The sequence below is a fragment of the Antechinus flavipes genome, chromosome 4, assembly GCF_016432865.1.
Source record: "Antechinus flavipes isolate AdamAnt ecotype Samford, QLD, Australia chromosome 4, AdamAnt_v2, whole genome shotgun sequence".
NCBI classification, from domain to species: Eukaryota; Metazoa; Chordata; class Mammalia; order Dasyuromorphia; family Dasyuridae; genus Antechinus; species Antechinus flavipes.
In genome coordinates, this window is record NC_067401.1 from 204691220 (window position 1) to 204704368 (window position 13149).

General features: G+C 36.8%; 1 protein-coding gene across 1 annotated transcript; it reads right to left on the minus strand.

Moving 5' to 3' along the window:
• Positions 1 to 10460: 10460 nt before the first annotated feature.
• Positions 10461 to 11408, minus strand: LOC127561442 (olfactory receptor 2AP1-like). The gene has a single exon (XM_051996684.1). It carries the CDS (start codon positions 11406 to 11408, stop codon positions 10461 to 10463), a length of 948 nt encoding a protein of 315 aa, XP_051852644.1.
• Positions 11409 to 13149: the final 1741 nt, after the last annotated feature.

Genomic DNA, 13149 nt, shown 5'->3' on the forward strand with positions numbered 1-13149 from the left:
TGTGTTTCTGGTGGAATGATGATGTGCTCATTTAAATCTGCCTCTGTATTACAAAAAAAAATACTAAATTAGAAGACTATGGAAGTGCTTTTGAATATCAGATCAATTTTTCATTACTTCATCCCTTGATACTTAAGTATTTGAGTCTTCTCACATTTTAATAATGATAAAGATTTATCCAGAGCTCTGCAAAACAGGCTTTAGGCTTATGCAGAGCAGATTAACCCTAAACAATACTTGTCTTTGACTCATAGTGGCCCCATCCAATTTACTCTAAGAAATCTCAGAATGTAACTCATATTTATTCATATGTTACCATACATGTGTTTGAGAGCATCCTACAATCTTTATAGAAGCATTCAAAAAATATCTTCCAGCCTCTGGCAAAAAGAATCTTTATCTTATGCCACATAAAACAAAGCAAAAGCAAAAGATTGAAGAAAGCTTTTCCAATCCCCTTCTGTCAATTGTATTCTTAAGGAATTGATCTCTTCAATGAATTTATCTTTCATTTTGACTAATGGTATTTTTTAAAGAATTGTTTTCTTTTTCTAAACTGTTGACTCTCTTTTGCATGCTTCTCATTTCTTTTCCCAATTTTTCTTTTTCTTTTCACATTTGATTTTTTAACTCCTTTATGAGCTCTTTTGAGAAAGCTCTTTGGGCTAGAGACCAATTCATATACCCCTTTGAGGTTGTGCATATGGACATTTTGTCTTCTTCTGAGTTGGTGTTTTGATCTTCCTTGTCATCATGATAGCTTTCTATGTTCAAGGTTCTTTTTTGATTCTCACTCATTTTCTTTCTTCCTTTCTTCCTTCCTTCCTTTTTCTTTCTTTCTTTCTTTTGCCTATTTTATGACTTTTAAAGTCAATAAAGTCAAACTCTGCTCCTGCAACACAGAGGGCACTTTCCCAAGCTTGTTGCACACTTTTGAGCTTTGGTTTTGCGCCCAGGAACCCCTTTGTTGGCTGACATCATATGATCACAGTGCTGAAGACAGCCTGACCTAGTCCCACCTGTTGTTGCCTGGTTTCTCTGGCTTGCAGTTTTTGACTTGTCTTCTGTGCTAAGATTAGAGGATGCCTTACTGGTTTGTTGTGATGCTGTTCTGCAAAATGAGCAAGGGCAGAAAGTTTCAGTTGCTGATCTGCTGTTATTAAGACCCTCTCCCTGGCTTTCCTGCATACAATCTTTCACCCCCATGAGACTGATCTTTCTTGAAGTTTTTCCAACCTATCTTGAGCTGGAAAAGTGTTTCATTCCATCTCTTTGTAGGGTCTGTCATTACAGACGCTGTTCGGGAGTTTGGTTTCATATAGTTTTTAAGAGAAATTGGGAGAACTCAAGCAGCTTCCTGGCTTCGCTCTGCCATCTTGGCTCTGCCCCCCCCCCAGCAGGACATCCTGAAAGACAATTAAACATGCTTATAGCTTTTACAGGTGGAAACAAAAATCTCTATGTTTACAAATGGGAACCTATCTCCCATTCGGGTGATATATGTGGAAAACTATGACTATAAATCATATATTTTTGAGTTTCAATTTTTCTCTCTCCTTCTACCCTTTTCCCTGCCCACTGAGAAGTCAAGCAATATAATACTCATTATAAATGTGACATCATGCAAAATATATTTCCATTTTAGCTGTTAAACGTAATCATTTGCAAAGTACACATAAATTTTGTACAAACCAAAGTCATTTATTTTGAAAATGTGATACAGAAACGCAAATCATGGCACAGAGACTTACACAAGAAAAATGTGAAAAATTAAAAAAAAAAAACTTGAACAGCAAAATGCAGGAAATAATACAGAAAAACTGTTCAGACCATGGATGTTTCCTTAAAGACAAAACCTGTTCTACAAATTCTAAGACATTCAGGAGTGTAATTTGTTCATTTAATGACAAGGAGCAAATTCTTCAAGCTGCCAAAGAGAGGAATTCAAATATAAAGGGAATGACATTTGAATATCCAATCCAGAGAACTAGCATTGCTGTGTCTTTCCTTAAATACCAAATAGCATCTTCCCCAAATCCCCACTTTTGTCTTCTCAAAGGAGTAAGGGCAGTGGATGGAACAGTGGTGTCATACACAGTGAAAGAAGTGCTCAGGTAGCTTAGGGTATATGAACTATAATGTTGAAAAGGCATTAAGCATTAGCTAGAAAGGATAACAGACAGAGTAGGGATAATCAATTGTAAGTGCCTCACCCACAGCTTGGGTCATTTGAGAGGTGAAGACTGGATGGACCATTGTCATTAGGTAAAGAGCTGGGGAGACTTGTGTAAGTATTTCTCTTAGCTTGTGACCAGTGAAAATCAGTTTCACAAGGGATTGGGGGGCTTTTCCCCAATTCTAAAGCTCTGGTGAGAGCAATGATTTTAGCCTTCTGAGCAGAAATCCCGGGGGGAGTGGTTTAGCCTCCAAAGTGCTATTGTGGCTCACCACAGAGTAACCTGACTTCCTTTTCCCATTTTTAAGAAAACTGGACCCATCAGTAAACCCTTCACCATCTGAGTTGTGAGAGGAATATCCCTCAAGGCAGGAGGACTGGAGTCAACAGACTTCTTTACAATTGTGTATGATATCACCTGACTGAGTGCAGTAGGAGAACAGGGTATTAGGGTGGCGAGTAGGACACACTCTCAAATCAGAGGTGTTTAACAGGAGAGTCTGATACCTGCTAAGCCTCCCATTAGCAAGTCACTGTTGATCTTTGACTTCCAAATAATTCTGAACCTAATAGGGAGTCAAAACCATCAATCCTTGGCCCAGGGTGACTTTAAAGGATTCCTCCATTAGAAGAGCTATAGCAGCCAGTGCTATAAGGCAGGAGAGCCACCCTGAGGACACTGAGTCAAGTTGTTTTGAGAAATAAGCAATGGGCCTGGGATCAGGTCCAAGGTACTAAGTAAAGACCTGTAATGCTTGGCTCTGCCATTCATCAACATACAAAGTAAAGGGCTTTTCCAAATTAGACAAGATTAATGCCAGGGCAGAGGTTAGTTTTGCTTTCAGGATCATAAAAGTTCTGGCCTAATCAGAGCCCTACTCAAGGGAACTGTATGAAAGCCTTGAATAGCTATAAAATCTAGCCAGGCCCAGGAAAGTATGCAATTGTTTCTTTGAGGCAGGTTCAAGGCATGACAAGATCTAAATCATATTGAAGATGTTTCAAATTTTGTTTCAATAATCAATAGAATAACAGTTAGTTCCCATGGACAATGTATCAATTTAGGGATCTAGTTTCTCACAGGCATATATCTAGTCACTTATCTAATTATTTAGGATATAAGGATTACATCTTTTCAGATTGAAAACAGCAAGATTTTAAATACTTATATTGTGCTTATGGATTGTACTAACCACTTGCTCTTATTACAGAAATTTGATGTAAGAGAGAAAAATAGGGATATGATTATAATAGAATCAAAAAAGCTCCCTCAACCTTTGGCCTGAGAGCAAATACATGAGAGGATAAAGCATCCTTAGCTCTGTTTGACAACCAACCATGCAGTAACAATTCCACTTCATAGCCAGACTCAGGAATAATCATGTGGGAAACAAAAAAACAGAACTGGGAAACTGAATCAGAAGGATCTGACTTTGAGCCAGAAAGTAATGTTATTCTCCCAGCTCTTTCCTAGATAAGACATCCACCTGTGACAGTTCAGGATGGTATCCTTGTGAGTAACTTATGACGTTCCTCTTGAATGGTGGGTTACCGACTTAATGATCCATCAGATTATCATACCCAAATTCAAAATTCAAAAGAATGTCAGTTGCAATCCCAAGAGATTTTATCTCTAATAGAAAGTTCTACTACCCCATAGCTCAGGGATAGACACATCATTTTTACTCTCATGAAGTTACAATAAACAATAAAATTTGCCAGGACTCATACCAGGACATAGGAAAATTTGTTTAACATCTTTAATATGTTTTTCTTTTCTTCTTGAGTTTAAAGTGATTCTGGTATAAGAACCAATTATTAGAAATCAATTCTCTATAATAAACAAGCTTACACATTCTTAGTAAACACATTCCTGTCTGGGGGGAGGGGGGAACTATCCATCCCAAACAAGTTCATTTCTCAGAGCTGATAATCTTGCATACCCTCAAGGTTTCAAGAAAACTGACAATCTTACACGTGAAGGGGAATTGACAGAGACCCCAGAGAAGGAATTGAACTTGCTGCCCATCCCAATTATCGGCTTCTGTGGGCTGGGCTGTTTGAAACCTCCCCCCACTTTGTGAATGGGGAAAAGAATGCTGCACACCCTCATATTTGAAGGTGGACTGATAAGGCTTTTACTTCAGATCCTCTGATTCCATACACAGGAATTACAATTTTAGATTTAACATAGTTAATACTTTTAGAATTTTCATAACTAATAGCCAAATAGTATTAACTGTAATTCCTTCTTGATTTTTTAGCAAAGGTGGAAATACCTAATTCCTTAAATTACATTTACAAAAAATTATAAAACAGGGTTAGCAAGGCAATATAAACTTTCTTCTTTTAGTTCAGTCTGTTCTTTCCCCAAACTGTTGTGGCTTTGGAAGTTTTCAGGAAGGGTTCCTGCTTACTCCTTCTCTCAAATAAGTTTCCCTTTTCTTTTAGGGAGAAAACATAACAATTCTTATGTCTAAGAAAGAACAGATTTTAAAATTGACTTAACTTTAGTTTATGAGATTCCCTAAATTCTAATTAAATGTTCCAGACAAACTGAATTGCCATTTGGTTATTTTCCAACTTACACAAATTATTTCTCTTTTGTGAGCCAGAAAAGGGGTTAAGTGTCCTTGACAGGACCCTCAGAAGAATGACTCCAAATAATGCAAAAGCAAGCTGTTTATTGCCAAAGTTATTAAAGTTGCAGTGTATTGTTTTTTCTCTTTTCCTAAAGTTTTCAAACTCTTAAATCTTCTGTTTACACTGTCAGTGAAAATAGATTATAACTTAGATGTCCCTTCAGTAGGCTTTGCTTCTTTAAAACTGCTTTTACTATCACATCTCAAATAATTTCACTAAACTAAGTATATTTTCTTTCTCTCCCTCTCATCCCTCCATCCATGTATCCCTGCTGTGGTTAGGAAAGATGAGAAGAAGGAAAAAAGAGAAAGAGTCTCTCTTTCCCTACGCACTGTCCTCCTAGTCCTGGTAAACCCAGGTGAAGTAACCTTAATTTAGTTGAATTGGCTTCCAAATTACCTTACACACACACATACCAATCATTCATCTCAACATTGGCATTGTATGTTGGGTCACTTTTAAAATCCATGTAAAGTTATCAAATATGAAGTAATTATAGCCAATAAGACAGTTAACATTCTTATAGCATTTGCTTTATGTTAAGCACTTTTGCAATCATGTGATTTTCACAATAGCCATTATTATTTCTCTTTACAAATCAGAAAACTAGGCAGAGATAAAAATATTTTTTCATAAATTATATAGCTAATACATTTCTGCAATTGAAATAGAGAATGGTGGGCTTACCAAATGCAAGGATCGACTGGTTTTTCCATCTCACACTGCTAGTTGGTTGCTGCCAGGGGCATCCAGATTCTTTCCAGATATTTGGACAGAACCTGCTAAAGGCTGGGGTGGCTGATTCTAGGATCTTTCTTTGATGGTAGTTTCAGGTGCCATGGCTCAGGAAATACTGATTCCTCCTCCACCCCCCAAGTTGGGGGGATGTGCCTGGGCGAGGTGCATGGGGTCCCTATGGCTGTTGCTGCTCCCTCTATTTCTACAGGTAAGACAGAATTTGAGTTTCCCTAGAGTTCTTCAGCTTTCTCTTTATCTGATCTGAGACGAGAGGGGCTAACAGAGGGACATGGGCTATATTGATCTTGTTAGCAATCAAGGAAGTTAGGAGTTAAGGAAGAATTAGCAAAAGGTTGCTATTTACCTAGTTCGGTTTTTGTTGTTTTGTTTGGCTTTTCACACTCTTCTTTCAGAATGGGATAAGTTCCTAGAATTATCCCCATATCTCAGGAATTTTTTCTTGCAATCTTAAAATGACTAATTGCCAAACTCCTTAACAATTGCTCTCAAAACCTTGATAATCTGCTAAAATGTTATTCTAGTGATTCTATAATTTTGATTAGCTAACTTTATTTCTGTAGCCCTCAGCTTGTCCAGAACTAAGGTCCATAGGAAAAAAAGTCAGGTTTTTCCCTTTTTAAAGTTAATTTATTTATTTTTAATACACATTGTTTTATGAATCATGTTGGGGAGAAAAATTAGAATAAGAGGGCAAAACCATGGGAAAGAAAATAAAACAGAAAAAAAGTGAACATAGAATGTATTGATTTACATTTAATCTTCATAGTTCTTTTTCTGGATGCAGATGGTATTTTCTGTCCAAAGTCTATTAGGATGGCCATGAAAGGTTTTCCCCCTTTTTAAGGTGGGAGTCAAGGATGTTAAGAAACCTTTTCCAGTGTTCTAACTACAGCATAGAGGTTTTTTCTTGTTAGCTGCATGTTAAATCTTTCCGGATAACAAAATCTACCTCACAAAACAAACATGAGATAGACATTTTGCACAGAGACATAGACACAGACAGAAATGACATGGAAGAAAACTGTCCAATTTTTGCCAAAAGCCATAAAATTTCTATTCCTATAGTGCCTTACCTCCTCAAGTATCCCTGGGAGGGTGAAAAGGTGACAAAGCTTCCCTAGCTAGGAGGTAACTTTGCCAAGAATTGCAAGAATTCCCAAGACCAAGCATCCCCAGTCAAGGAAAATTTACAGCATGGAGCTCAAGACAACCCAGACAAGCCTTCCCAGTGCTTAGGTGTCTCAACTATAGCATTAAGGGAGAAAAGAATGGGGGGGGCTTATCTCAATAATGAGGGGCTGAAGCCAGGGAAGACCAAATTCTCCCTATCAGGGCAACCAAATGTTGGGGTTCAAGAAAGACCCCCAAAAAGGTTGGGGTTCAAGACTGGTGTTATTAAGTGTCTCAAAAAAATTTGCAAGCTCAGACCCATCTTCAAATCAAGGAACAAAGTTTATTATAATTATAATGTCATTTGAAGTGGGCTAAATTCCAAAAGAATTTAGCAAAGAACCAGGAGCAAAAAGATAAATTTATAGTAAAAAGAGAGACCAGGTGCTTCATGTTACTGATTAGCTAATTTTATGGCTTACAAGTAGGTTTGAGGGGTGATCTGTTCATTATTGTCTGAGGAGCTTTGTTATCACTGACCAGTAGATTGTTTATCTGACAATCAGCAATGTTTGTACATTATAGCATTCCTAAAGCCAGGGAACCTCAGGGTTATCATCATTCTCAAGGTCAGGGGATCTTAGGGTTATTGACAAACAGATTGTTTATCTGATAAAAATGTTTGCAGAACTATAGCATTCCTAAGGTCAAGGGACCTCAGGATTACTGTGACATGTCTCCTAGAAACTGCACCCCATCATTCTCAGGTGAATTATGAGTTCTTACTTTGATAGTCTTTTTTAAGCTCTGCTGTGATTAAGGTTAATTATATAAGTTTTGAATTGATAAGTGAAAAAATCACATGAATTAGTTATTGGGAAACCAAGTTAAAGAGATTCTGTTTGACTTTAATGTCATTCTCTTCAAGAATGAAGGACAAACAATGTCTGTGAGTAAACCTGATCTAGAATTGGTCATTTGAAAGACTCCTTTCCTTCTTTCCTTCTTTCCTTCTTTCCTCCTTCTCTTCCTCCTTCCCTTTTCCCTTCCTTCCCTTCTTCCTTCTTTCCCTCCTTTTCTCCTTTGCTCTATCCACATAGAGTATAATACCTTATCTATAATACCTACTTTAAATGCTCTGAAAAGCATTTTTTCTCTTTTGTACCTCTGACCCCTTCCAAGATATTTTGGGATTTACAGGCTAGATTTTTCTTAATGACCAGGCCTTAAACCAAAACCAATCTGATTCTAATTGGTCACCAATAGGTCCTGGGTCAAGCCCCATTTGGTCATTGTTTGGATCCCAATTGACTCAGATTGAATGTAAATAACAGACATTTCTGCTTTGGACAGAAACTCTGAGGGTCTTCCCTTCCCAGATTTATTCTTTTATTTATTTAGATTTTTTTTTAACTGGGTGAAAGAGGAGGTTCTGAATAAAGTGGCCTCAGTGAAACTGAGACCTGTTGAAGACCTTAGCTTAAAAAAGCCAAGGTCTCCCACTGCATCCAGGGCCATCTTCAGTTGCCTTGATCTATATCTTCCCTCTGGACTCAGATGGCTTTGGAAGCAAGTGACCTTAAACAGCTTTCCCTCACTTAAATCCAATTGATTTGCATGACATTGGCATCACCTTCCTGATCATGATCCTCTTCCAGAACAAAGGGTAATCAACAATTAAATTCTATTAAGTCTTATCTCTAGGAGGTAGAAGCTCTGCAAGTAAATTAGAACCAGAGAAGCAAATCTATTAGGAGTAGCCTTGTCCAGAGATACCCTGAAAATGAGACCTATTCCAGAATTTTCAAGGGAAAATGTTTCCCAGGATAAGGTGACTACATGGAAAAGCTAATATTCAAAAAGAAATAATTAGATTAAATGAACTTTTGTAATGGGTTATGAGGAGTAATTTGGATTAAGGAGATCTTATTTTATTTAATATTGGTGACCAAGTTATCTGATTAAGTGTGTGATTCTTTGATTTTGAGGTATTGAGATATTTTGAGGTATGTAACAAAAACAGGAAAACAGTGATGGTAACCTTTCATTTTCTTTTATTATGTTGTTTCTTCTGAATATCTGAATGACTTCTAAAACCTGTTTCCTATTAATCTCACCCAGCTTTAAGAAAAGCAAAATAAAAAAGAAAAGACTCAGGAAATTAGTCCCTTTCCAATGAAAGACTTTTGTCATTCCAAGATAAATAAGGAGAAAAGGGGAATATATGTTTAAAAAAATCCAAAAAATATTTCATTTGTGGATGGATTTCACTAACACAGAGTTTTAAAGATACAGAAATCCCTTCCTATCAATTAACTGACATGCTCAGTACTAAAATGACGTGGGTGATGTTCAGTACCAAAATGACATGGTTGGTATTCGGCACCAAAATGACATGGGCGATATAGACAGCAGATGATGGTAGGCACCAAAAGTTGGGGTTCAGTCATGTGAAGAATTAACAATGACCATTCTCTTTGGGAAAAGGTGTATTTATTTAGGGAAATAGGTTACAGACAAAATGAAGGGATACAATAGACATCAGGAACAGTAAATATGAAATAGAGTTGAAAGAGCATATGAAAGACAAGTTCCTCAGTGGAACTCATAATTATCCAAAAGAAATGAAACACCTCATGAGGATGAGGCATGCCCTTAGCTAGCAGACTAAATCCTGAAAGGGACTTAGCACCCTAAAAGAGTTACTTAACTTTGAAGAGGAGAAGTAGGATTGAAAAGCATAGTGGACTTTGGGGGCAGAGCCAAGATGGCAGAGAGGAGATATGGCTTTTCATGAGCTCTCCCCAATGTCCCTCAAATTAACAGCAAATGAAGCCTCTGAACTGGTTTTAGAGTGACAGAACCCACAAATATTTGGAATGCAACAAATTTCCAGCAGAAGATAATTTGAAAGATCTTCAGAAAAATTCTGTTTCAAACGGTCATGGAGGGAGGCAGGCTGAGTGCAGGAGAGAGCACAGGTACCTGAGCACAAGAAGTGCAGAGATCTAGGGTGGTGTGGGCTCTGCATGCTGGGAAATCTATAGCAGTGTTAGATACTCTGCTCTGTATTCAAATCAGTAGATCAGCAAATTAGATGTAACACATCCAACACAAATGCAAAAGGCAAATAGTGAGCCTCTAAACCCAAAAATATCACTGGATCTGGCCACACCCATCCAGCATCAGAAGTTAGTCAGCACTGACCCAGTGCAGCCACTATCACATGTAGAGGAAGCTTGAAAAATCTCCCCTCTCCACTAAAAGCAGACCTTAACCTTTGAAAAAGAATGACCAAAAAAGCAAAAAGAACTCTGACAATAGATACTTTTGTAGAAAAAAAAAAAAAAGAACAGATTTCAAACCCTGAAGAGACTAAAAGCAGATCTTTTCTAGATGGAGCCCCAAAGGGTGATATGAATTAGTACCCTTCTCACAATGTTCTCTTGAAAGAATTCAAAAAGGATCTTAAAAGAGAGTTGGAAGAAAAGTGGGGAAAGGAAATGAGAACATTGCAAGAGGTTTTGGAAAAGGAAACATAGAAATTATCTGAAGAAAATTCCTTATAAAATAAATTTAGTGAAATGTAAAAAGCATAAACTCTTCACAAAATAGACTTTACAAAATGGGGAAAGAAAACAACTCCTTGAAAAACAGCCTACTATTTTGAACACTGAAGAACAATTTCTGCAAAAGTCATACAAGAATATCTCTATTCTCTCGTTAATTTTCCTTTTTTTTTTTTTTTTAATGAAAACACCTCCAATTATTTTCACTTTATTGAGAAAAACTTCATCCTTCTGACCATATCTGTGAAAGCTCTTTTTACTTGCTGGTTCCTTAGGGTATAGATGAAAGGATTTAACAAAGGAGCAACTGAGGTATTCAGCACAGCTACTCCCTTATTAAAAGTTGCTGCTTCTTTCATAGACGGGTTAATATACATGAAAATGCAGCTACCATAGGAGAGAGAGACAACAATCATATGAGAAGAGCAGGTAGAAAAGGCCTTTTTCCTTTTCTGAGCAGAAGGGATTTTCATAATTGTCCTCATGATATATGCATAAGAGATCATTACTAATACTAATGTAAAGAGAAGAGTCACTACAGCTAAGACAAATTCAATCACCTCTATGAAGTGTGTGTCTGCACAGGCCAACTGGAGCAATATGGTATAGTCACAACAGTAATGGTTGATGATGTTGGATGCACAAAATGGCAACATTGTGGTCATGATATGTGGTCCAATAACAACCATGAAACCAGAGATCCAGGAGCTGAGGACCAGTTGGAGACAAAGCCTCTTGTTCATCACCATTGTATAATGCAAGGGCTTGCAGATGGCCACATAACGATCATAGGACATGGCAGCCAAAAGATAAAATTCTGTTGCTCCCAATAAAATGGCAAAAAAATATTGAGTAAAACATCCAGCAAAGGAAATAGTCTTGTTCCCAGTTCCTATGTTCACTAGCATTTTGGGAACAAAGACAGTTGTAAAGGAAATTTCCAAAAAGGAGAAGTTCCGCAGGAAGAAATACATGGGAGTCTGGAGGTGGGAATCCAGCAGGGTGAGAATAATGATGGTCAGATTTCCAAAGACACTTAAAAGATATGTTAGTAATAGAAAAACAAAAAGAATAACTTGGGTCTCAGGGTCATTTGTCAATCCTACAAGAAAGAACTCTGTCACTGTGGTCTGGTTTCCCATCAACAGCATCTGCCAAAGTTAAGATGGAGAACAAGTGAGAAAGATCAGAATGAATTTATATATACCAAAGCTACAATAGAAAATCAAATCAAGGGATAGAGGGAGGGAGAAACAGGAAGCTTTTCTCAAGCATGATTATGGTCTAGGTATTATGCTAAGTGCTTTGCAGATATGTGATTCAATTCCCACAGCAACCAGAGGAGGTAAGTAGTATTATCCCCATTTTATACTAGAGTATAAAGGTTTTTTTTTTTTTTACTTGAGTATACTTTACTTTTTTACTTTTTTTATACTTGAGTATAAAGTAAGTTTTTGAGGCTAGATATCTATTCAAGTGTTCATGCCTCTTGGTCCATACTCCTCCCTTCCTTCTCACTCTCCTCTATTGGATACAGAGAATATAATCTCAGGTGATAAATTATTGATTCATTGACAAGACATAATTACTTGGACCACCTTTTTTCCAATGAAGAAATGAAATATTGACCTGTCCAAGTACAAGAAACCTAATCATAGAAAATATATTCATAATGAGGTATAAAATGAAATATAAAACATGACAGGGGAATCCATGTTTTATGGAATATGTTCTTTCAACAAATCTGAAGATATATGCCATCACAGGATGAATAATAAATCAGCTCCCTGAGACCAAAGCAAACTTCTAGAAGTGGAAGTTGAGAAAGGAAAGCTTCCTGGTATGGGGCCAATATTTTTTACCTTCTGTATCCATAAACACATTAACATCCATTACATCCTGGGACTGATTCAAGGTATATGTGGGAAAGGGAAGATCAAGCCTCCTTCCCTGCCAATAATACTATTGCATAATAATTACTATTAAATAATAATTTAAAATAAAATGATAGGCTGGTCTTCTTAAAGCCCTTTAATGATTAAAAAGTGTTTCCCAATAAAAATGACAGTTCTACCTAAATTAATCAATTTATTCAGGGACCTATCAATTAAACTATCTAAAATAATTTATAAAATTAGAAAAAGAAAGTAACAACAGTTATTTGGAAGAATAAAAGCCCAAAGATGTCAAGGAAATCAGTAAAAACAAATGGAAATTAAGGTAGTCTAAGCACAAAAGATCTGAAACTATATTATAAACTAATGTTTATCAAAACAATTTATTACTGGCTAAGAAAGAGAATGATAAATCACTGAGCAAGATTATGTACAAATTACATTATAGAAAATTACCATGTTAATATACAATAAAACCAAAGATCCAAGCTTTTAGAACAAAAACTCGTTATTTGAAAAAAAAAAAAAACTGCTTGTTTCTACTGGGATTATATCCCAAAGAGATCTTAAAGGAGGGAAAGGATCCACATGTGCAAAAATATTTGTGGCAGCCCTCTTTGTAGTGGCAAGAAACTGGAAACTGAATGGATACCCAGCAATTGGAGAATGGCTGAATAAATTGTGGTATAGGAATGCTATGGAATGCTATTGTTCTGTAAGAAACGACCAGCAAGATGATTTTAGAGAGGTGTGGAGAGACCTACATGAAGTGATGTTAAGTGAAATGAGCAGAAATAGGAGATCATTATACACGGCAACAACAAATCTATACAATGATCAATTCTGATGGACGTGGCTCTCTTCATCAATGAGAGGATTCAAACCAGTTCTACTTGTTCAGTAATGAAGAGAGCCAAATACACCCAGAGAGAGAACTATGAGAACAAAGTGTGGAACACAACATATCATTCTCATTCTTTCTGTTGTTATTTGCTTG